This window comes from Phasianus colchicus, chromosome 11, assembly GCF_987193195.1.
Source record: "Phasianus colchicus chromosome 11, bPhaCol1.hap1.1, whole genome shotgun sequence".
Lineage (NCBI taxonomy): Eukaryota > Metazoa > Chordata > Aves > Galliformes > Phasianidae > Phasianus > Phasianus colchicus.
The window spans coordinates 4,397,845-4,422,459 of NC_143446.1; the positions used below are offsets into that span (position 1 = coordinate 4,397,845).

Sequence of the window (24,615 nt, forward strand, 5' to 3'; positions counted from 1 at the left end):
GTGGAATCATAATCCTGTTTAACTGGTATCTTCTGGGAACCATTTAAAAACAAGCTTGACATGTATTGAGTGCAGGGTCTCTTTCAACAGCCTAACCTATTTTTGGTGGTGGTGTTTATTCTTCTCTGTTGTTTTCCTCTTTAGAAAGAAACTCCTTCACCCAACTCAAAATGTTTCCTGCTCTGAGGTCAGAGCCAATGTGTGTTTCTGAGTCTGATGGTTTGGGATGTTTTTTTCCCCTGTGCCCCTGGAATTAAACAGCTTTTTATCGCCGTCTGGTGGCTGAAATTGCTGGTTGCAGTTTGAACATAGTTTAGTTTTTAAAATAATTGAAAGCTTTGTTTGCTTGTGCAGTGCAAAGCCACTTGTGTCCTTCAAAATCCTTGTGTAACAGTAGTGACAGGAGCATTTTCTAGCTGCTTCTGTGCTCTAAGAAGTTCTTGTAGTCTTTGTGGTAACACCAGACACACGGGGAGAAGAGAGGGAAAAGCATTTAGTTATGGTAGAAAATGAGTGCTTTACATGCTTGAGATAATGGCTGTGCTGCTTACTGTGAAAATGCAGTGTGGGGCTTCTGGTCCATTTCTGTCCCCTGCCCCTCTTACTGAACTGTCTCTGCTGTGGTTTCAGTTTTCATTTTGGGACTGTTATTTAGAGAAGAACTCTGTTTCCTTCTTTAACAGAAGTGTCCTTTGGTCTCACAGCCCCATCCCACCATGCTCTGTGCTAGTGTCAGGCTTGGGGTGCCACTGTCCTACTTCTGGGCTACAGCTTTGGAGGTTGCAGGTAGCTTTTGGATCTGGAACATTTGCCTTGGTTTGCCAGGCTGTCCTACCACTGTTCCTTGGATGTAGTTTTGCTTTCCTTCTGCCTTGATTTTTTTTTTTTTTTTTTGGTACTGCAGAGTTCTGTTACTAATTGTTAGTGTTCAGCTGTCCTTGTTGTAAAGATCACAGTAACTGGATTGTTATGGCCTTGTTTTTTCTAAATATACTTTTGTTCTGTGTGTGCAGTTAATCCAACACTAGAACAGAATGACTTCAAAACAACGGATCTCTGCGTCCTCATAGGAATTGCTGCTGTGTTTTGTGTATTCCCAACTCTTCAGCAATTCACTAGAGGGTTAGTGTTCATAAGAAAGGATTCTACTTTGTCCTTTTTTTTTTTTTAGTAGCTATCTGCATTTTTTTCCTCATGCATTTAGCACTTTAGGTCTCTGGTGGTGGTTTTCTTGCTATACTAGTCTTTGTTTCATCCCTTTTGCTACCTGCATTCTAAAGGAGGAATACACTGAACATCTGCTTACTTTGATCATGGGATAAGTGTAACATCAGTTTTGCACATTTATATTTTCTGTTACAAGAACATTCTGTGTTTGATTTGATTGAGAGTCCTTCAGCACGCTGATATGAAGATTACAGCAGGAAACGCCCTCACTGTTGATAGTTGACAGCTTGGAGGGTAGAACTGGAGCAGAATTGAGCTCTGCTGGGATTTTACAGATAACCCTGGGAGTAAGCAGTAAGACCTGCTGGTATCTGTGCTTCTGATTCCTAGTCCCCAGGAAATACGCTTTTACTTTCTGTTGAAGGTGGTTTATAATGTTTTAAAGACAGGTTTTCTGTGTTTGGTATTGGACTTAGGTTCCTCTTATGTTTATGTCTTTTTGCCCAGTGTTGAGTACTTTTTTTTTTTGTTTTTCATTTCATCAGTAATTGAGTTCACCGTTCTTTTTGGTTCTTTAGACAAATAAAATAGAGGCCAAAAGAGAGTACTTCAAATTTGAAAATCATTTTCTAATATTTCTAATGGGTGCTTTTAGTTTCTGCGAAGCAGAGAGACTTTGAACACTTAAAATCCCATTAAATACTGAGTCACTGCAAACAGAACCTCTTGGTCACTTGAAATCACTTGATAACCCAAAGGAATGGTATGAAGAACTGGAGAAGGATGTGATCTTACAGCTTCTCTTTGACATTAAGTGGATGTATGTGTGTGAAGAGGATAATTTCCTTTTTCATCTGCTAGAGGATACTGAGAGATACAGAATTTTACTATGGGATGCCACGGGTATTTGGAGTATCACATTGACTAATGCAGTAGCTTTTGGAAGCCAGGACTCCCTTTGTGATATTTGTCTGCTGTATATGTGACTTGGATCAACTGATACTGTAATAAAGTTCTCTCCAGATTCTTGGAAGTTGTACCTATGGTGAGTCTTGGATACTAACCAGGCTGAACCAGTTGTTATCCCCTATTGACACTTGAGGAGCAAGAAATGGCTGTTCTCAGTTGTGTCATGCTCTTTAGAAGCTGGATTTCTTTCACCTTTAGAGAGGGATCTTTGTTAACAAATGGCTGAAATAAACATCTTGTATTCACCTTTCCCCAAACCTCATTTTTCTTCTGTAAAGGGATGTAAGTATCCCACAGCCAGGAGGATGTAATTAAATTTGCACTGTTTGAGGAGAAATGTGCCAGGATTGAGGAACAGCATTTGATTTGTAACCTTTTGAAATTAATTCAGTGGTTTTGTTTATTATTTTCAAAAGGATATCTGTTTCAATTTTGGCTTAAAAACGTAGAGCCTCTTGCTTGCAACTTGGCAGTGATTTTCAAGTGTAGGGGCTTAGATTTGGGTAGGCTGTTGGAAATCTCGTGTGTTGAATTGTTAAACAAGACATGGTAGCCACCTGCCAACAGTTCAGTGACTCTTGCTGTTAGAGCCAGGTTAATCTTTGTTCTGGTTGGGCAGTGCTGCTGGCAGAAAGCTCTTTGACAGTTATCTTGTGTGACACAGGAGCTGATCTCAAGGTTTTTGGTTTTGTTTTTTTGTTGAGGAAACGTGAGATAACAACGTAGTTGTTTTGTTATCATAGTGATAATGAGGGCTGTTGCATCAAACAGCTGTCTTGACTTCGTAATTCTGAGTCTTTGGAATAGCTGTCTGAAAGGAGTGATTGTACAGTGAGCTGCCTGCGTGTGATGGTTGTGACATCATTTGGAGAATGATCCTTTTGAGCTCTCATCGTTTTGATCTGGCTTTGGAAAATTGGGGCACACTTCTTTTGCAGTAAGAGAGATCTGCCACCAGAGGGAGGTGCTGGCTTGGGTTTTTCACTTGGCTGCTCCATCTAGCGTTCACATGCCCTGAAGTTTGTGCTTATATTTTCAGCTGAATTGAATATTCAGTGTTTCACCAAGTAGTTTTCGTCTATGCTGTTAGTAGGCAGTGTTCTTCAGAAAGTGAAGCTTTTTTTCGATGGGTATTTTAGTTAATTTTGGAAAGCAAGTTGAACACCTTCAGTGTAAATGCTATCACTTGTCACAGTCTACATTAATTATCCTGAGGTGATAATCATACGTTTAGTTTTTAAAAAACTTGCATGAGAATTCTGCAATTAACCAGCACAGTTTACACAGAAAATAGATGAAACTGTATTCACAAATACAGTATTCTGTATTTTGTTTGAGGCACTTAAATATCAATTATTACAATCTCAGCTGTTAAACAGATGCACACACTGGTATGCTTTGAGTTTGGGTTAGGGATCAGGCAGCCACAGCTTGCCTGGGCATGACATCTGTTACTTTTGTAAGGTTACTTTTGAGGTGTGAGTGAAAGGAAGGTCAGCAACCTCTGGAGTGCACAGCTCTGGGTCTGGCCCTTCCATGGCAGAACTTGCTGCTGCTGAGGGTTTCTTACATTTTATCAATCTTATGGATTGGATGATGCGATTTCTTGTTTGTGACCACTCACAGGAAGTGTGTGACTTTTAGTGGAGGCCCTTGGATAAATGTGGTTGGATTGCATGTGTCTTTTTGTGAATGTCATGTCTTCCATGATAACAGGCTGATGCATGTCTCTTGATACTCTTCTTTGATACTGTAGCTAGAAATCAGTGCAGTAGTCTGCTTTCATTTTATCTTGAAGATTTTACATTCAAACTTAGAAGACGCTGACTTAACAGAGGCTTGGATTCTCAAGCACAAAGTGACAGCCTGCAAGGAAAGAGTGCTGCTTGTCAGCTGGGGTTGGTTGCTTAGCAGTGGGCTATTGATCTCGAAAGGAACACAAAAAAAGTGATCAGGAGGCTTTTTGAAAACATAGTTCAAGCAGCAGAGCTTTTAAAATCATCAGTCTTTGGTCACTTCCAACTGTTCACAAATGGAATTTGACTCTGAAGAAAGGCAGATCTTGAATTTATTGTGATATTTAAGGCTTACCCTCTCCTGCCCTACTCTTAAGGTAGCCAACCTGCAGACTGTACCTCTGAATGTGCAAGTCGGTGAGACCTGCTAAACCTGCACAACCCTTCTGCAAATCTGCTGGTATTTAAAGAAAATCATAGGGTTTTGTTCATCACACAGACACCTGATCAATTGCTATGTAAAGTGCATTGCTCTTTCAGTCACTGTTCATCTTGAGCATGGACTTGTACTTCATATTACAATATGATGGATCTTTTTTTGGTTATTTTAAGAAGACATCCGAATATGCTACAGACCATGTTGAAGATTGCATAAAAAGAGTTAAAGCTTTAAGTGAAACTGATCTCGGTCTGGAATAAAGTCCAAAGAGAAACGAACTAATGAAGGAGGGTATTAATATATTATGGCACCATAAGGCTGGTTTCATTACTTTGCTTGCTAAGCTATGTTCTCTTCTGAAAAATGCTCTTCAGTCAGGATTTACTCAGTGGTATACTTATTTATTTTTTAGCATTGGCTGTTAAAATGGCATGTGAGCAGCCATGTCATCGCATCTCTCTTTTAATTATGTCTGATTTCAGCCTTGTTAGTCATTGAAATTTCAGGTCGTCTTTGTATTCAGGAGATTTAAGAAAGATTATTCAGCAGTACTGCTTTGTGTTCTGTCTGAATATTGCTTTATGCTGTGCAATCAGTGCACAGAAACCCAAACTGCTAGAATCAGCTAAAACTAAAAATTGAGCCAGTAACACAGTCGCAGTCAATTTCTGTCTTTTCTCTTGATGTAGAAACACTGTCCTTAGTTGATGATTGATTGCTTAGAAATGTGTCTTTCAGCACATCACTTCATGCTTTGCTGTTGTTCTATTAAACATGACATATAAAGTGTTATTCTGTGTTCCCTGTTTACTTCCAGGTGGGTTTTCAAGCAGCTTTATGACAAGGGACTGGTATATAGAGGTGTTAAAGTCATGCCTTTTTCTACTGCTTGCAATACCCCACTGTCAAATTTTGAGTCCCATCAGAATTACAAGGTAAGTCAGTATATGTGTATGTAGTGTGTTGCAATCAAATCTCTGCTATCCTCAACTTAGATTTGGAAGTCGTTGAAGTTTTTTTAGCTTGGTCCATAAACATGTTATTGCACTCCAAGTTGATAGCAAGAAAATGAAGTAAATAGGCTAAGTTTTATTCTGATTAGCTTTGCTTGTTCAGATTACTTGATCTCTGCCTTCTTCCCTGTTCTGAGTTAATGCTTACGTGAGGCGTATACTTTGCTTTAGTTTGCTAAATTACTTTCATTTCCTCTTCTGGCTCTCAGGATGAGTATTGCACTTATGCTGGGTTTTCACTGTAAATACTAAGAGGAGTGCTGCAGCTGTCCCTGGCTGTGTAGATCTGAAAAGAGGAGGCTCATTGGCAAAGTTGAAATCTTTTGTTGGTGTATTGGTAAGAATTATCAAAGACCACATTTGGTTATAGTGTGTAGAATCATTAATTTAAAATGATAAACTCCAGTATAAAACTAAGTGTACTAAGCACTGTATGACAGTCTCTTAAAACACACTACTAGATGCAGCTGTTATTTGGAACAAATTCATGATTGCTTACTTGAAGGCAGCAGTTATGTCCTAATCTTTCAAATTTAGAGGTTTTGTGTCCTTTCCAATCCCCACCCAGGCCTCCGAATCCTTGTAGCATAAATCTTGGGTCGTTACAGCAGAATGCTAGCACAAATTGTACATCTGGTCTTTTTTACTTCTTGCCTAATAAAGGCCAATTTGCTGGCCAAAAATAGTATTTTTGAAACAACTGCTTAAATGCACTTGTACAATGCAGCCCACAAATACTAATGCTTTTTGTATTTCAGTTTCAGTTGATCATGCTGAAGAACAAAGGGTTGTGTGATCTGAAATAGTGGCACCTACAAAGATATCTTGATATTTCTGTTTGTGAAAGCTGGAATAGTTCATGAATACAAGTGAAGCAATTGACGTTTCATATAGGCTCAGATTAATGAGCTCTCTTTAGAACAAAAACTCTTTTTGTGTGCCCCTTTTACATAGAACAAAGCTGTCTTCTCCTCAAATCTTAACAAAATACTTAGATGCCATTTCTTGCTCTATAACCAATACAGTCTAGGCTTATGTGTGCTGCTGTGCTCCTTCATGCAAAAAGCATCTTTATTCAAGGTGGTATTTTGGAGATAGGAGCATTGAGAGTCTGTGAGGTGGTAGGATTTATTCTTAGCAAGATCTGTTGTTCCTGGGAATAAGGCAGCTGCTATTTTCCTTGATGTGAAAAGCAGACTTTGGATTCTCTTTATTGATCCTGTGAGAAATAGGGCGCAGGAAGTATGTTTAGAAATGAAGTATCTAATGTAGGCTTGAGTAAATGATGTCAGTATCTGTTATTACATAAGAACTGAAGAATTTTTATCTTCAGCTTAAAGCAGGTTTAATTTTGTGAGCATCACTTGAAAGCCTCAGTGTAATTATTATTATTTTCGTGGCTTTTGTTTTTTATCTACCTGGTCAACTTTGTGCTTCAGAAAACCAAATGAATAACTACAGTGTTGTTTCTCAATTGTTAAGTGACAGAGCTGCAGTGATAGCTCAATCTTTGCTTGGTGCTGAGTGCAGTTCAAGAGTTATGTAATATTTATGTTTTACTGTTGACTGCACCAGATGTTCACAGAAAATTCCCTCTGGAACAGCCCTTAGCTCAGACATAAATAGCTGCCTGTCCTGTGATGCAATTAACTGTTCCATGATGCTGGATGGAACTCAGAGTGCCTTGCACTAGAAGTGATGAGGGGTAGGTCCTATTTGTATCGTTAGCATCTATGCATGAGACATCTATTTTTTTTTTTTTAATTTGACAATTAAAATTAATACTGAACACTTCATGTGTGCAAGGTTAGACTTGTTTAATCTGTTTTTCCAAATACAGGAAATATGAAGTGACCAAATAGGATTGTAATTAGCTGAAGGAAAAACTTGTTTTCAGGGGGTTCTTTTGAATCATTTGGAGGCTGAGTTTCATAGAGCTGATGACAAGGGTTGTCTCTTCCCTGAGATTTTTACTCTTGTATATTGATGTACTTTTTGTTTTTCTTTAGGTACCCATAACTTTTATTTTTTCCTTCCTAATAATAGTTTCTTAATAAGATACTGCCTCTTCTCAAATGATGGCTGTTCTTCCTGTTCTCTGATTATACAGGAATGTATGGGAAAAACCTCTTTGTAGCTGTAGCTGCTGATAGCCTTGACAGTTGAGATTAATTACAGACTTAGAAAAAGGGATTATGAGAGGCAGCTCTCTGGTGTTTTGGCACCTAATTCTCCAAATCTCACTGCTAACCCCAGTGTTGAACTCAGTGGCCTTGTCAGGCTGATAGTGTACACTGGTATAATGATGGGATGTTGTGACTGGTGTTCTTTTCAGGTTTTTTTTATGCTGCCTGTTCACATTCTGCCACTACAGAGATAAACTAGGCAAGTTGCAAGGCAATGGATGGCACCAGCAGTAACAATTTGATTTGTATTTTTTCACTAGCACATGTAGTAAATGTGTTGTTCTGTTTTCTTTTCACTTTATTTTTCCTGTTAAGGATGTTCAAGACCCTTCAGTGATTGTGAGTTTCCCACTGGTTGAAGATGCAGGCGTCTCTCTTGTTGCTTGGACCACTACACCTTGGACTTTACCTAGCAATCTGGCCCTTTGTGTTAACCCAGAACTACAATATGTAAAATTGAGAGGCAAGTGTTAAATGAAGGTGATACATGTAACAAGCACTTCTTTCTTCAGTGCCTTTGAATGTGTACTTACATCTTGTCTGATAGCCTGTTACTTATGCCAGATGTACAGTGCTTTGCTTGGACTGGATCAGTGTTCTAGAAGATGAGGAGATATATTTCCTATGTGGCTGATGGTTTCTAACTGTTCTGCTCTTTTTATCAGTTATGTGCATTCTGAGGGCTGTTCCCAAACGCGTATTGATAGCTGAAATGATAAACAAGAAGAATGTTTTATTTGGTCTCTTAAAGTCACACAGTGTTTGAAGGACAGGGAAGTGTGACTGGGGGGCCCCTAGCTTCTTTCCCCTGTTCTTGGAGCTCTGACTCAGACCAGTGTATGACAACTAGGTTGCAATAACTGAACATCTTTGTGTTATTTAGCACAAATGTAAAGCGAGGTGCTGTGATTTTCCATGTTGTTTTATTTTATTTTTTTTAGTGTAAGGGTGCATTTTAGCAATTGTTACAGCTTACTTGTAGGTGAGTTACTTATCACTGGCTAAATGACTTGGGCTATTGAACAGTCTCTTCCAAGAGAGCATCCAGTATGTCAGGAGTTACATGCAGCAGACCGTGTAGGCTGCCTAAATGTAAGCTCTGGCTTTTCATGTTACTATTTCAAATAATTTTCCAATTGCAGTTCCAGGTTTGTCAGTTGGCAACAGAGTATTTGTTTTAGTCTTGAAATGCAATCCTCTTTATTTTTCAATCTATTAAAAACTTAAAAAAAAAAAAAAAAAAAAAAAAAAGCAGGGTTTTGGACACAAGCATGCTTGCATTGCTGTTCTCAGGTTCTTCCAAACTTCTGACCTCTTCTGACTTCTCAGTGTATGTAAACAAAAATGAAGATTCAAGTTAACAGTGGCATTTATTCCAGATTTAGAAAATGCCAAAGGTATAATTTCCCATTCCAACACAAACACATGAATTTAATTATTGCCTAAGGTGGCAAATATGAAAAGTTGAAGAGTTCCTTACAATAAAGTCCAGGTGTTTGGGGTTTTCTTTGTGTTATGGGAGAGCTAAATTTATTCTGGCGTTCTGAAATTTTGATATAAATTTGGTCAGCTCGAAAGAGTTATTGACAGCTTTCAGGAATAACACCTACATCTGCATGGAAAGCTGCTGGTTTCAGAGCTCCTTGCGTCTTGTCTTCAGTGAATGTATTTATAGGAAGACAGAAGGACACGACAGCTTTATGGCAGCTAGAGGTCTGTGATAATGAACAAACGCTAAATGTGCCCATAAAAATCCCTTGAGGAGAAGTTTGAGTGATATTTGTGGTCAAAATTCAGAGATTGGGTTTTTTGAGGGGTAGGAAATGTGTTTTTTTTTTTTTTTTTTAATTTATTTCCTTTATGAAGAAATCCAAGCATAAAATTGATTGGAATAACAGATTTCAGAAAGACAGCAAAAAGGAGTACAGTCGTTACAAGAAATGTCAGGTTAGTCATATTTATTTGGTAATTACCCAGCTTCCCGTAATGCCTCTAATTGTTTTGGTCTGGCTCAGTTGCATGTGCTGAAACTTTTCAGTTCTTTGGCACAGTGGCAGTAGGCGAGCTAGGGTACCACTGCTTCTTAACAACAAGAAGAAAATAAAGAGATTGAAAATCATTGTATTGGGTTTTCTCCTGTGGTGTCTCTTTAAGCTTAGCTTTGGAAAGTAGCAGTTGATCAGCAGGAGTGTTCTGGACATTTTTGTAGCTCATTTGATACCATATTGCATAAACAGAAGTTTTTATAGTGGTGCAAATGAGGGTATTAAACTGGGATATATATAACTTGTTGTTTTGCTTTATGTTCTAGATAAGGCTACAGGAAAGATTTACATCTTGATGGAATCCAGGCTGATAGCACTATACAAATCTGACAGTGAATACGAAATACTGGACAGGCAAGTACAGAAATTATGACACACTTGTTAACTTACAGTATTTTTATAGCTCAGAAGTTAAGTGTTTTAAGAAGTTGAATTTTGCTGAGGGTTAAAGAATTTGAAGTTAGCTGAGGGTGAATTTCCCAGTATGGTGATACTATGTATGTATATCTTAAAGAAAATCTGTGAAAAAGATTGGAAGTTGCTAGGATGATCTGATCTTGAGTATTCATATGAGTTTGATTGGTTTACTGTTTCATAGTAAAAACCCCAAATGTTCTTTAGTCTGTACTTCAATTGGTTTATTTTTGTTATTTTTTTCTTATGAAGAACGTTATTAATTTATACAATTTCCAGTTTTCAAGATTTACGGATGTGGAAAACATCTCAAAAGTCATGGAAATATTTGAAGGGAAATGGACAAGAGTAAAACCATTCCCTTCAGCAAACAAATACTTTCTATAGAATCATCTACCCAAGTTATATAGTTGGTGGCAGTTACTCTTTCTGAAAAGTGCTTATTTGTCTTATTTGAATTGAAAAATAGGGATGTTTGCATTGATGCTCATTTTATTCAGTGTTTGGCAGTAGTTAAAAAAACAAAAACAAAAACAAAAAACAAAAAAGAACTAGAATGATGACCCTTATTCCCTGGTAATAGTTATTTTTATCTTTTACCTCAAGCAGTCAAAAGTTTTACACCATTTTCTCAAATTAGAATAATAGATGTAATGTGCATGCATACACGTGAAAAGAGGCTGCCTCTATTTAACTAAGCAATTGAATGTTGTCATTGAATGATAGGAATATACAGCTGGAACACTAGTTAAAGATATTTTCTACTCTCTTGTCTTATGTTATGACAATTGAGTAATTCCTACTTTGTATTTTTGCATTGATTTTATTTTTTTCCTCCCTCCCCTCAGCATCCCTGGCTTAATTGTCTTAATCAGATTTGTCTGTTTCCTGTTTTTTGTTTCTCCCTTCAGTTGTCAATAAAACATTGAATATTGTCAAAATGATGGAAATCTTCTTTCAGCCTAATATTGAATCAAAACTATTTTATTATTTTTGTTCCTTGGAATGGTTCTGCATCCATGTGAGCATGTGGTCACTTAGTTAGAATGTTTTTGTGTTCTACATGGAGCAGAATGATGTGGGGAGGTGTCAGAAGCCTTACTGTCATTATGCCCTGGATCTATCTCCTTGATTGCTATTTAGGCTGCTCAGTTTGCCTAACAAACCAAGTAATTTGCTTTGATATGACTTATACTTGACAAATTCATGTTGATTGTTTTTTGCCACTTCACTTTTTTTTAAAGTATTCAGTGACTAAATGTAATCAAGTTGTTATGCTGGTCCGACTGGGGTTTTTGTCCTCAGAACTCCAAAAATGTCTGTGTTATTTTGTTCTACCAAAAATGCTGTTATTTTCTTAAATATTTGAATGCATTTCTTTTAGACTTTGAAAATAAGCAGTATAGATGCATTGAGGTTTTTGGTCTCTTATGTTGTCATCCTAAATTGTTCTCTTACTGGAATTCTGCAAATGTGAGTTCAGCTTGTTGCCATAATTCATTTCATGTATCAAGAAATGAACTAAACATTTAAGCCTCTTCATAGAGTTTTTTTTTTCTTCTCTTCAAAATTGGGAAGTGAAAGTTTTGTACTTCCTTTTTAAGACAGTCATACGTAGGATTGTTGTAGATGCTTACATGCCTGGCTAATTGAAATTTCTGTCTGTTTTTCTCATCTCTTACCTCTCTGTACCTATGCATAGGGGTGCTGGCAACTTGTATTCTCCTTGCAGAGTGGTAGCTTTTTCTTCTTTCTATATTGGTGCTATAGTCTTCTCAAGCTGACTGTTCTTTTGTCATACTACAGTTTTTATGTTGTGTAATAAATCAGTTCTCAAATGTGAAATGTGAGACAAGAGGTAGCTGGTAATTGAAAGGATATTTTGAACATTTTTATCTTAGAGCACATAAATTCATGAGAATGAACTTTTCCTTTTTCTACTTCTCACTTCTTTTCTTCTGGCCCATGTCTCAATTTTCAGGCTGTTAGGCCTTCAGGGGAGAAATTGATGTTTGCTCCATACCAGGTGGTAAACTGAAGTCAAGGAATGGTCTTACACTGAAAACATTCTGCATCTGAAGTCATCTTGTCTTCCTGAATACTTCCAGCTTTTCTTTCAAACCTGCCTTGACTACTTTTGTCTCCTTTTTCAAGTCAGATGCAGATAGTGTTTTTTTGTGTGAGAGAAAACTGGAATATTTCTTCTTTGTTTCACTAGACAGGACTACTGTCTTCATCAGAATCATCTCTGCTACTCAGCACAGATGAATCTGTCTTGATGTATAACCCCGTTTTTGGCCATTTAGTAGTGGTGAACATGAAATAGTTGATGAGTGTTCTTCTCACTTTGTGTTACATTTCAGTCTGCTTGCATGTTAAACTCTTAAGTGCTTTATGCTATTTTCCAGCAGTTTTGTCTCCTTTTCAATTCTCAATTTCTGATCACTTGAAAGTGAAGGGTTACTATGGTGATGTAAAGGTAGTTTCCATTAGTAGCATAACTTAGATCACAAGGAGGTGGCATTGTATAAACTTCTAGCTTCAAGGTCAGGACTTAGATGACAAAATATTTGAGAAATCAAAAGGGAAAATCAGGAATGTGATCCACGACCCTTTTACCCCTTTCACTTAACTGTGTGTGGTTGTAGTGCTTGATCTGTGTCTCAATACTCCCACATCTGTATGGATGAGCACTAGGATGTTGTTTTCTCATCTGATCCTGATTAAGCACCTCAAACATTCCTAAAGCTGTTTGTAATGTAAAATACTTAAGCCATCCATGAAGCTGTGCCTTAAAATAGAAGAATCCCCTTTTTAGCAGATATTGTGTATAGCAAGCTGAGGAGACATGCTCTTTAACTTGGCATTAAATATTGATTGAGCTTCTTTTTGTACAGTGGAATAATCTTCAAGCAGTTTTTCACTTTCAAGTAGTCAAATGTTGCATGGTTTGACCAGTGGTTTTGAAAGATGTGGGTGTAAATCAGGAGGAGTATAGGAAAAGACCACAGCTGTGGCACATCCAGAGAGGTATCTCATCTTCTAGATGAGGCTGTATTTGAGCTAGGCTTCTTTCTGAAATGCAAGATTCAAGTCTTCTTAGGAGAGTGTGAGCAACCCAGTCATCGTTCTTGCCACCTGTAGTTGGAAGCCTGAAGAGAGCCAAATCTACAGGCTATGTGTCGTCTTGGCTTGGTTTCTCAGTGTGTTCTGTCTGTATTGGATCTTCTCAGATGCCCTTGGAAAATGTAGATGCCTAATGATAGGGTTAGGATAAGATATCTAGGATTTCAAACACTGTAATTCTCAGAAGCATCATCTTTTGTACATACAGCTTCTAGATGTTTTGGAACATTATTTAGTTCTGTGCTTATAGCGAGTGCTTTGTTATCGTGTTATATCCAGAAGCTCCTCACCTAGAACTTTGTGAGAAATAAACTCATAACAATGCTTACTTCCTATGTAAGTTTAAGTGATTTCTTCATTGGAAGGCCATTGGTAGAGGTGTACCTGTTCTCTATTAGCAGAGATGCATTAAGACATGTTGTTTCCATCTAAGTTGTCAAAGAGGTATAGAAATGGGAAGTATATGCAGTCAGGTTCTGTTACGTATGGGGGGAAATAGGGGAAACTCCTCCCTTTCTAGTGGACCAAGCAGTTTTCATGTTGTTCATTTGTGTTCATGTACTTTTTTTTTCTCTTCAGGTTTCCTGGCATTGTTCTAAAAGGCAAGAAGTATAAACCACTCTTCGAATATTTTATTCAGGTAAAATGAATTTGGGTGTTTGTCACAGCACACAATGACAGAAGTTAAAATGTTTCACAGCATTTCTTGTTTATATTACAAAAACCTTGTGTCCTAATAAGAAAACTCAGGTTTAATTCAAGTAGTTCAAAATGCTAGTGAAAGGTTGAAAAACAGAAGGCAGTTTTTAAAAATTTTTTCCTTAAGTTATAAATATACCCAGAGTAAGAATTGAGTGGTGAATAGTAGCATGAGTTCAGATTACAGCAAGGCTTTCAGTAAGCACTGCTGAATAAGCAGCATTCAGCCTTGCATCTGGTGAGCTTGTGTCTTTTGCCTTTAATTTCCATAGACTTTATATTCATGAGATGGATTGACTGTGCAGCATCGAAGTGCTGTGTAAGTCTGTAGATAATAGCACCATAGAGTGTGTTGCTGTAGTATATAGTAATATATATAGTAATAAGAAACAGTAATAAGTAGAGGACTACGTATTAAAAATACAAGAACAATGCTTACTAAAAATTGGTTAAATTCTTCAAAGAGTTGAAAGGGATTACAGTGCTGCTGGACAAGCAGTTGTTAACTCAGGCGAGAGATTCAGTCATTTGTGTCTGCATTCTGTGCTGAAGCATATGCTGAAGTCAGCAAAGCTGGGGAAACCTCTGTAGACAGCAGGACCTGTTATTTCTAGAGGAAGGTCAGAAGCTAAGCTGAATCTGATAAACTGGACTGCAGGTATAAAGGATCAGAATGGATTAATGATTCTGAGTCCTGCTGTACTTCCTAAGGAACAGATGGGCATATACCAGTTTTTCTTAGAATGGATGTCTAATCCTAAAATATCCATCTTCAGGACATGCCAGATATTTTGTAACATATCTGATTGAGCTGTAACAGTTTGCAGTGCTTTTTTTTTTTTTTTTTTTTTACCACTTTTACATTAAGGAATAGAAAATAGTATGTTGATAACAAAAAATAAAGATGTGATCACACTGCAAATTTTTTTGAATTCTTTTATGCTTCCCACTTCATTATTCTCTGGAGAAAATAAAGAGAATTTCTTATTATAAAAGAAAAGCTTTAAAAAAAAATATTAAGAAGGTACAGTTTCCAGTACCTTCTAATGTAAAAATGCAAGGAGACTTCTGTAAAGTGAATGCCTGTGTAAAGTGAATGTCTTGAGTGTATCCTCATTTACACAAGTATACTCATTTGTATTCTGTTAAACACAGAACTTTGTGAAGAGCTGTGACTTGAAGATGAATAGGCTCTGCAGCCTTATGGAGAGATCTTAGATTTAATCAAAGTTGATGCTGCTTAAATGAAGTGTCCAAGTGTTTTAGCCATGGGAAATAAATACATAGTGTTAAGAATGTCACATTGTAATGTGTGTCATTTATTTCTGAAGCTGTTGTGACTACCAGTAGCTTTCCTGCATTCTTAAGAATTCTGGTTTGCTGTATATATGAAAAGCATATTTTTGTCTTACAGTGCAAAGATAAAGGTGCCTTTACTGTGTTAGTAGACAGTTATGTGAAGGAGGAAGAAGGCACGGGTGTTGTTCATCAGGCCCCCTATTTTGGTGCTGTGAGTATGATTTACGTGTCTGTTATGTTCAATTTCTTCTCGTACACATGGCTTGGCTTTCCAGATACTGTGAACTGACAGTGGTTATGAAATCAAGTAACCCTTCAATTTGCTACTTAGAAACACTGTGTTCTAGGGAGCTCTTACATGCACTTGTTCCCCTTGTGTGTTAAAGTGGAGATTTCAGATATCCCTTGTTTTGGTTACTGTTGTGATATATGAAGTGCTCTCACCACTGTATCTCCCAAACGTCATTAATCTTAGCTGCTCCAAGTCTGGAGCTTCAGGAATAAACAATCTGCTAACATTGAAAAATAGAAAAATTTGCTTAAAGTGATAATTTTGGATGGTAGCTGTAGTTCTGCTCAGTATATTGCCTCTCTTCAATCTGTCAATTTTGGTACTTGTTGTGTATTTGGAATACCTGAAAAAATGCTTTGGGTGCTTTTTCTTTCTTGAGGCTTTATCCCTTATTGAACTCCATTCTTTTTTCTGTCTACTGAACAACTTTATTTTTCTTTCTCTCAGTCTATTCTTGTATAGGTTGAGAGGGATTTTTTTTTTCATGAATTTCATCAATTTTTAGACATAGGAATTAGCAGCACTAGTTTAGATTCATTGTCTCTTTTGTATAGTGTCTTGTCTTCAACCATTATCCAAAGATGCCCTCAGAAAACCTGTAATAACTGCCAATGTCCAGCAATTAGCAGTCCCTGTACTGCAAGCTCTATTATAGTTTCCAGAAACCATTGGCATTAATAATAGGCCTCTTTGTATTCATGTGAAATATCCCATCTTTCTGTCCTTTTTTTGCTGCATTTTTTGAAGGATGCATCTGTTGTGCTGTTCTGTTTTCCTTGACAAGATGAACGTTGATATGATATGTTCTACCTTAATACAGCTGTAACTTAAAATCAGATTGGGCAGTGTATTCCTGGTTAATAGAGAAATTCATGGTGGCTGGTAAAGTGCCTCAAAGAATCTAAAGCATATTGCACTACCTGAGCCTCAGATTCCCCTATAGCTAAATCCTGCAGGATCTTAACTGAGGGGTGAGAGAACAGTCTTGGTTTTGAGATGAGAGAACTCTTGCTGTGGAACATGGAGTAATAGAAGTGGGAATGCTGCTAATAACAGAGGAGCTCTGGAAGAAGTGTTCCATTGGCTGCTGTGTTGCTTTGTAGTGTATTTTCACAGTACTTTCTAGTTACTGGAAACAGCTTGTTGGAAAGCTTAGCTGGCCAGTTAGTCCAAGGATTATCTGCCATCTTCTGTTTGGTTCAGTTACAAGCCCACAAAGACTTGTATAAACACAGAAGGGGGAAAAAAGAATGTTCCATCTCTCCCAGGAAGTCAACAATTACCTTTTTTAAATGAGGGGTTTGGAAAACGTGGCGGTATAGTATGTGCATTACAAGGGAAGAGAAGATGCACAGAATAATTATGTAAGTGAAAAGTACACTAAGATCATAAAATTAGCAATTGACACATGTGGAGCGTCTAGACTTCAAATTGTGTGGTGTGGACCTGAGGCAATGATATGCTGCCCTTAGAAGGAAGTTATGTAGAATATGTTGTATGAGATGCTGCTGCTTTTTTTCTTGTGGGGTGCATACAGTTCTGTTTTTGATGGTCCAGTGATTCTTTTCATTCAGAAGGACTCACGAAGGCTCTAGTTAGGTTCAGGAATTCATCACAGTAGGCACTGTACAAAATACTGAGTATTACATGGTGTTGACTTAAACGTTTCCATTTTTAAATAGGCAGTGTTAGATGAAAAAGAAAGAGAACTCTTGATTATAGGTAGGACTGTCTAATTGGCTTCTCTGCAACTTGCTTCAATGTTGTGTGTTAAAGGAGAGCAGGGAAGAGGAAAAGGGGGTAAGTGGAGCAGGAGATTAAGCTCAGAGGAGAAAAAGAGCACGGTCCTTTACAAGAAGTGTTGTCTTGTATCTGTCCCCATCCAGAATAAGCAAGTTCTTTTAATAAACAGAAAGCAAGGGGTTTTTTATTCTTCTTTCTGGTAGACAGTGTGATGATAGCTTAGATGCTCTTTCTCCAGTAGTAAAATTTCACCTTTGTTTAGTTCCATGATATGTTGTTTCATTGTCTTGTCTGATGTTTTTGCCAGATAGAAGCTGCAATACTGTATAAAATTACATTTTTTTAGTTCAAGAGAAATCAAAATTAAAGCTCATAGGGAAAGACGTACCTGCATAAAGACTTTTAAAACTCATTCTGCTTGTAGATTAACATGACACTACAATCCAGCTGCTCAGGCATTTCATCATAGGTAGATGTGTCTGCATCGAGTTCTAGAAATGTTTTAGTTGGCATGCAAACCCCGTTCTTCCAGTGCTTGCTCAGAATGAATCACAAATGGTTCTTAGGTTCGTTCCTGTTATACTTTACTTTTGCAATGTGTTGAAAAGATACTTAATTTTTAAGTGGTGCTACAGGTAAACCTTTTGGCAGTTTTTTTTTTTTGTTGCCTTTTTTTCAAGTTTCTGGTAGAAAAGCCTTGAGTTATTCTCATCAGTGAGTTTTTAATAGCTTCTGTTTCACTCATTTTAAGTACGGCATTGACTTCTCTTTGTAATCTTCTAGAGGATGTAATCATCTCAGGCGTTTAAAAAAGCATGTGACCAGCAGTGTGACTTCAATCCTGGAAATAATTGAAATTTACTGTAGTTTTCCAGTGAAGCTTAGCACTTGTGGTTTTCTGCATGTGCCTGAATGTATTCTTGGATTGTGATTACTGAAACAAGTCCCCATTAAATCAAATAGAAGTTCAGTTTGTAGAGCTTTTACATTTAATTCCAAGCTTTTCAAAAGAAAGGAAACTCCTGATATATCACCGGCTGCTTTGGTGATGCAAACCATACTGAACCACCTCTTGCCCTAGGTCCTGCGAAGTGGAAGGTTCGTTATTATGTTTTAGCTGGGCTGTCAGTGTGCCAGGCTTTGATATACTCTTTGCTGGCTGCTTCTTCAAAGCCTTTTACGGTTCATTGCCAAATCAGGGTTGATGTTAGTTCTGTCATCTGGCCTACAAATTAACGCTGCAGTCTGCTTGCTGTATCTCAGCAATAATAGCTGGTGAAAGGTCAACTGAGAATAGGCTTGTCTTAAGTCATCTATTGACTGTAATAACTGGTTGACCGAATGGAGGCTGAAGAATTGTGATGGTTGTCCACAGTAACTGAAAAGTGGACAGAAACTGTCATCTGTAGAGTAATTGAGTGATATAACTGAGATGGGGTTTCATTTCTGCATGTGATGCATTGAAGCAGTTAACTTCTCTATTACTGTGGATTTCAGCATGGTCTATGAAATATTGGCAACATTTACCAGACCTGGCTTGAGGGGGATGGTGGGTAGTGCTGAAGGTGCACCAAGAAGATTGCAAAGAGGATCTGGAAACCCTGCTTTGTCCCACCCATAGCTGGCTTGCCGGTATCGTTTGCATCTATGAAAGGAGAATTCAGCTAGCTGTGAGATGCTTGCTTATTTAACACTTATTTGAGCACTTTATTCAGATAAGATCTCCTTGACCAAGGTGACTTGATCAGAATACTTTAGAGTGCAGCTCCTATGAAGTAGCTGTTGTGTGCTTGTTTCATCAAAGGTAAATGAGCTCTAAGCAAATAGGAGTCTGAAAGTTCAGTCACAGCCAGTTTAGATAGGCAAGATCACTCTAGGTTCCATTTCACACCACAACAAACCCGCTCCATTTCTGTCCCTGAATTCAGTGGTTGGCTCCCCATTTGGTCAGGGCAGAAGTACAGGAACCTGTCAGACTCGAACAACCTGCATTGGTGCAGGCTTAAGCAGGACCTTGCTCTTTGAGGAGAGAAAATTAAGTGATTCTGCAAATGTATTGAGAGAGTTTAATCTGCAACCTCCCTGCTCTCCCTTCCCCTCCAATCCCTAATAAAAATTCCACCTTTAGGGAAAGAGAGTGGGTAATCTGGAATAGTAATTGGTTAAGATGTGTTTGCTTCACTTCAAGCTTGAAATTAGTCTGAACTTTGCTAGTCCCCTTATGATTTTGTTCTGATCTCTCATTTTGAAGGTACCATTGGTTCTTAGTTACATTTCTGAAAAGCTTTCAATGACTTTCTTGTCCTGAAGGCTTTTTTTTTCTTTTGTGCTCCTTATTGCTACAGTAAATTAAAGACTTAAACGAGCTGGCCAGGAAAACAGTCTGTGATGTTGTCCATGTGTGGTGGTTGATCAATATTGCTGCCTATGGGCCCAAAAAATTGAGAAATACAGATTTCAAGACTTCAGGTCATTAACACATTCAGAAGTAGGGAATTCTTATGTGTAATTTCAGAATGAGATTAAAACAACCTGCCATCTCTATACATAAATGCGTGTATATTTGTAAATGTGTGTCTACAGAAGCATGTGCACGTATGCTGAAGAAATCCTAATTCCTGTAATGAATAAAAATACAAGTGTATGTACAACATTTCTTAAGCATTTTTTTTGTGAAGTGAAAGCTGAGTATTTCGTTATTCTTGCCCAGTCGTCATGTTTCTTATTCAATATTTATTTTTTTCTGGAATGGATAATGTAACTGATATTTCAGTCTTCTATAACTTGGCGCTTGTATCTTTTGTAGGATGATTACAGAGTCTGTATGGATTTTAATATTATCCAGAAAGATTCTGCCCCAGTTTGTCCTGTTGATGTGTCAGGCTGCTTCACAGCTGAAGTGACCGATTTTGCTGGACAGTATGTGAAGGTCAGTGAATCTGGAGATAGTAAATTATTCCTTTATTCAAGGTAGAGTATATGTGCTTTAGAAGCATTCTTATCTTTGCCTTTATGCCTTTGTCTTCAGTGTGCCTCTGGAAAAATCAAAATGTCTATTAATGTGCAACAATGGCAGATTTGTTTATTAAAATATCTGAAAAAAAGCCCCAACCTTGAAACATAAGTAGTATTGTAAATCTTGTAATGAAAGGGACGAGGTGTGTTTGTTTATGTTAGTAGCAGTAATCACACTTTTTGCTAGTTTCCTACAGAAATGTTACGTATGCAGTCTCTAGGTAAGTGTGCCTGCCTTGCCTTTGGATGCTTACTGAATTCACAGATGTCATAATTAAGTTTATACCAGCCAGATAGTTTAATGCAGTTTCTTAATGGAGAGAAATCCAGTCATTTTTCCCACTTGTGGGACATGTTGCAACACAAATTGACTTGCTAATAGATGAAAGAGAATCCATCTGAAAGGATACCCAGAGGAACTCTAGATTGTTACAGGCAAATCTGTAAAAATGAATGCCTCATACACTCAGCAAATAAATTGTTTTTCAGTCATGGTTTCCCACTGTTACAATTTGATGGCTTGTTCCAATTGAACAGGCTTGAAGTCTTGTGTTTGAACTCAAACAGCTATCATTACTTCCTGCATATTGAGGCAAATAATGGAGTAGTGGAGGCTGCATGTTTAGCTTCTTGCTGATAGGAATCTGAGCTTGAAGAATGTTCTTATAATGGTGAATTCTTTTTTAGATTCTGAATATTGCAAAATAAAAAATCTTTGTATACTGTGATTTCTTTTTCCTTTCTTAATCTCATTTTGACAGTGTTTGTCCAATAGGTTGCCTTTAACTCTTATTGTGCAGCTTTCAGTCCCAACATAAACTGTAAAATCCTGTCAGGTGTTACAAAAGATGGTGTAGCTTCAGTAACTGTAGTCACATTCTAGAGGAATGTGTTACAGTGAGTTCTGAACATCAGATAAAAGGCACTGTGTGGATTTCTACTGGAAAATCAGAAGACTTAATCAAAGATGTAATGATGTGAGTTCTGGTGTGTAGCAGTGCTACAAAAAAAATGAAGTTCTACACAGTACAGTGTATGTGGAGGGGAAAAAAGCTAAGGGGAAAATGGACTGATCTACATAAGGATTTGGAGAGCAAATAACGTTTCAAATGTAATGTTTCACAGTGCCTCTACAGTAAATGTATGAATTATATGCAATTTGGGGGATTTTTGTCTAGATATTGAATTACTTGCACGTTATTTTTTTTTTGTTAGGTATTGGAGATTAACCTTGTAATAGCTTACTGAAATGGTGAAATTTGTTATCCAAGGAAAACTTTTCCTCTATTGTTTCAGGATGCAGATAAGAACATCATTAAATTGCTGAAGGAGAAAGGCAGGCTGGTCCACAGCAGTAGTTACAAACACAGCTATCCGTTCTGCTGGAGGTAAGGAGAGAAGTGCATGTGGCTTTAAGACTGAGGGTTGTAACTGAGGAACTTCTTGAGGTTTGCCTCCTTTTCCCTCTCACTTAACTTCCTTGGCTTAACATCACTAAAAAAAAAAGGGATCAAGCGTACTGAATTAGAGCGACTGCAATTTTGGTTTAGTCCTTCAAGAGTTACCAGCTTTTAAACTGCAGCCAGAAACTACAGTGCTTTTATTTTCTTTGTCACAACTCGAATATACAGTCGTGGCCTTCTGAAATGAACTAGTTACATAGAAATGCTGATGCTGTAGAACATACTTAATCCTGCCACACTGTTGACATTCTTGTTGATTGATGATAAGTTGCAGGCAGCACCTAGCAGCAAATTATCTGGTAGGAAGAGCAGAATAATGGAATCTACTTTAAAATCTCATTTAGTTTCCATCAGAAATCAAACCATAATTGGAATATGCTAAAAGTAGAAGAGTGGTTCTTGACTTCAAACATAGTTATAAGTTATTTTGATTAATGTAAGAAAACTTTGGAATCAGGTTTTTCTACTTACTGTACTATTTTACTTGCTTTTTTCTGGAACCAGTGAGTTGTTGGATTCCAAATATGTTATTTCTCTTTTTTAATATCATCAGAGGATCCTCTTTTAATTGTCTTGTTGTAATGTTATGCAGTAATTTTCTCTTAACTGAAGTTGAAAATTTAAAGGTGAGAACAGCAGTGTCACCTAAGTGAGTACACAGTAGACAATTTCTAGCCAGAACTCTTCTTTATTGGAATTGTTGAAAGAAAATGATTAGCCAAAACTGCTCTATGTACTTGTGAGATCTTGCTAACCTGAATGCTTGTGTAGTCTAGGTAGTGGTTTAACAGCTCTGGAAGGAAGTGATTCAGCAACTCTGGAAAGCAGCATAGGTAACAAGCTTGACAGCCAGATGTCTGTGGTAGCTACTGTGTGCCATCCTATTAGGAATTAACACTGGGCAGCTCTGTCTCTGACTCATGCAGGGCTTTGCTTTCTTAAGCAAAACCAAGAGCATTCTTTAAGGGCATGTGGTCAGTAATCTATCATTTACTTCTGAAATTAAAAGAAAATGGAAGATCACAATAAGTTGTTTAAAATCACTGCGCAGTCCAGAGTGGCACAAGAAATGCCTGGAGCATGTAGTGTCCACGAGGAATGTTATCGTTGAGCTTTTCATGTACAAAGGTTACATTTCAGAGAGAGCTAATGTTGTATCACTGCTAAGGAACAGGCTGTTTGCTCCAGTACTTCTCTACCTCTGAAGTTCTAAAGGACACACATCTAAGGAAACATGCTGCCACTGGTGTTCCCCAAAGGATGTGCTGGTCCTGAGTAATCAGAATTCATCTTTGTATGTGATAGGATGATGCTGAATAGGTGACTGTCAGGCTTTAGCATGCACTGTGAAGTTTTCTTTTATCCTTGCAGAAGAGCAAATTTTCTTAAGTTGTTAAAATTGGCTATTTGCATTAGAATTTTTTCTTCTTTTAGTGATTGTGCCCTTAGTGTGGTGCTTTCTGCTCTTTCTTTATCATCCTGATTTTTTTTGTCTGAACTCACTATCTTTATTTAAATGCTTAGTCCTTGAAAATCAGTTTTACCCTTAATGTATATACTCTGTGAAGACTCCAGGAATGCTGGGTAGAGAAACTGCTTTAAGAAATGCAGATGTTAGTTACAGAAGAAAGGCCAGTCCTCTGCTGCTCAGAGATAGCAGGTTTTATTTCAGTGTGATTGTCTGGGAATTCTGAGAGTTACACTATTGTGTTGAGAAGTGGAAGGTAACATGCAAAAGGGGATTTTATTCTCTTGTTTGAAATAGATTAAGTTTATGGAATCTATGCTATTTTTTGCCTTTTACTTTCAGTCTGTAGTGTTAGTAAGTTGAGTCTGTCAATGCTAGTCCTTTGTGAGGTAATGAAAAAGCACAGATTTGAAGTTAGAGCTAAAGGACGGCGTTATGGAAGCAGTGGGAGTGGTTGTGCTATATTGGACCAAACAGGCACGTATCCCTGTAGACCCTGTGACAGCATCCAAAAGTCGATGTGTAGGAAGGGATATGAGAACAAGGAGGTGTTCTCCATAGCAGTCCCTTGGCTTCCAACCATTTTCAGATAATGAACATAATGAGCCCACATCACTGCCACAACCACTCATGAGTGATGGGATTATATTGGTGCCTTTTCCATTTCCTTTCATTTTTTTTATGATTTCATTTGCTTGTTCTCTTTTTTATATATAAAAGTCTAGCAAACGTTATTTAATTGTCTTATGTATGGGAATATATTCTGGTCTTCAGGAAGCCTATATTTGTCTTCAAGAATGTGGCCTAGCTTGTTTAGGAAAGGGTTAAAAGAAAACAACAAACAACCTTCAGTTTCGATAGAAGAATGTTTATGCAGAAAGGATTTTTAAATTATTTTTAGCATCCATCTCTGCTTTAAGGTCTGGATGGGTGGTTTTTCCCTTAACTTGTATTAATGGAAAACAACTCAGTAATGAGGATTTCTCACTTTGTTCTACGGTAGAGAACTGAATCTGATTCCCTCAGCTGCCACCAGTCATATGGAATAGATTTTTTTTTTGTCTCTGTGTCAAGGCACTGCTTGGTGTACAGATGGCAGAATTTCCCTGAATATTTTCTCTATCTGCTCTTCCTTTACTTCAGTAGGACCTTGTAGAATGTGGGAGGAGTTCACTAAACTATTCCCTTTTTTGGGTATCAGGACTTAAAGGTGAGAAGTAGAACTTCACATCTTAGTATGCTTGCATTTGATAGATGAAATGTTATTACATTATTATCGCTTTGAGCTCCTGCTGTTCCCTTTGAGGTTAGTTATGGGCTTCTAAAAGATGTCCATTGGAATGTATCACAGTTGAAAAGAACTAGTTTCTCAAATTCAGCATTAATAGAAATGATGCAGATATGAGAGCCAGACAATTGTTACTGTGTATTTGTTCCCTCTTCTCTTTGTCTAGTAGGTGTGCCACTAGGAAGTATTTCCATAGTATCTATTTGAATTTTCATCACAATATGAGTATATTGTGCATTTGAAATGAATCCAT

At 37.5% G+C, this 24,615-nt stretch overlaps 1 protein-coding gene across 3 annotated transcripts in view; it reads left to right on the forward strand.

Moving 5' to 3' along the window:
• The window catches only part of IARS1 (isoleucyl-tRNA synthetase 1), a 100,446-nt gene that overhangs the window by 8,122 nt on the left and 67,709 nt on the right, over positions 1–24,615 (forward strand). For all 3 annotated transcript variants that reach the window (XM_090148041.1, XM_031609216.2, XM_090148040.1), the window contains 7 exons: positions 5,129–5,246; positions 7,826–7,973; positions 9,822–9,909; positions 13,675–13,735; positions 15,209–15,304; positions 19,935–20,057; positions 21,440–21,531. In XM_090148041.1, the coding sequence (XP_090004167.1) occupies positions 5,129–5,246; positions 7,826–7,973; positions 9,822–9,909; positions 13,675–13,735; positions 15,209–15,304; positions 19,935–20,057; positions 21,440–21,531 (726 nt within the window). The remainder of the gene's footprint in view (positions 1–5,128; positions 5,247–7,825; positions 7,974–9,821; positions 9,910–13,674; positions 13,736–15,208; positions 15,305–19,934; positions 20,058–21,439; positions 21,532–24,615) is intronic.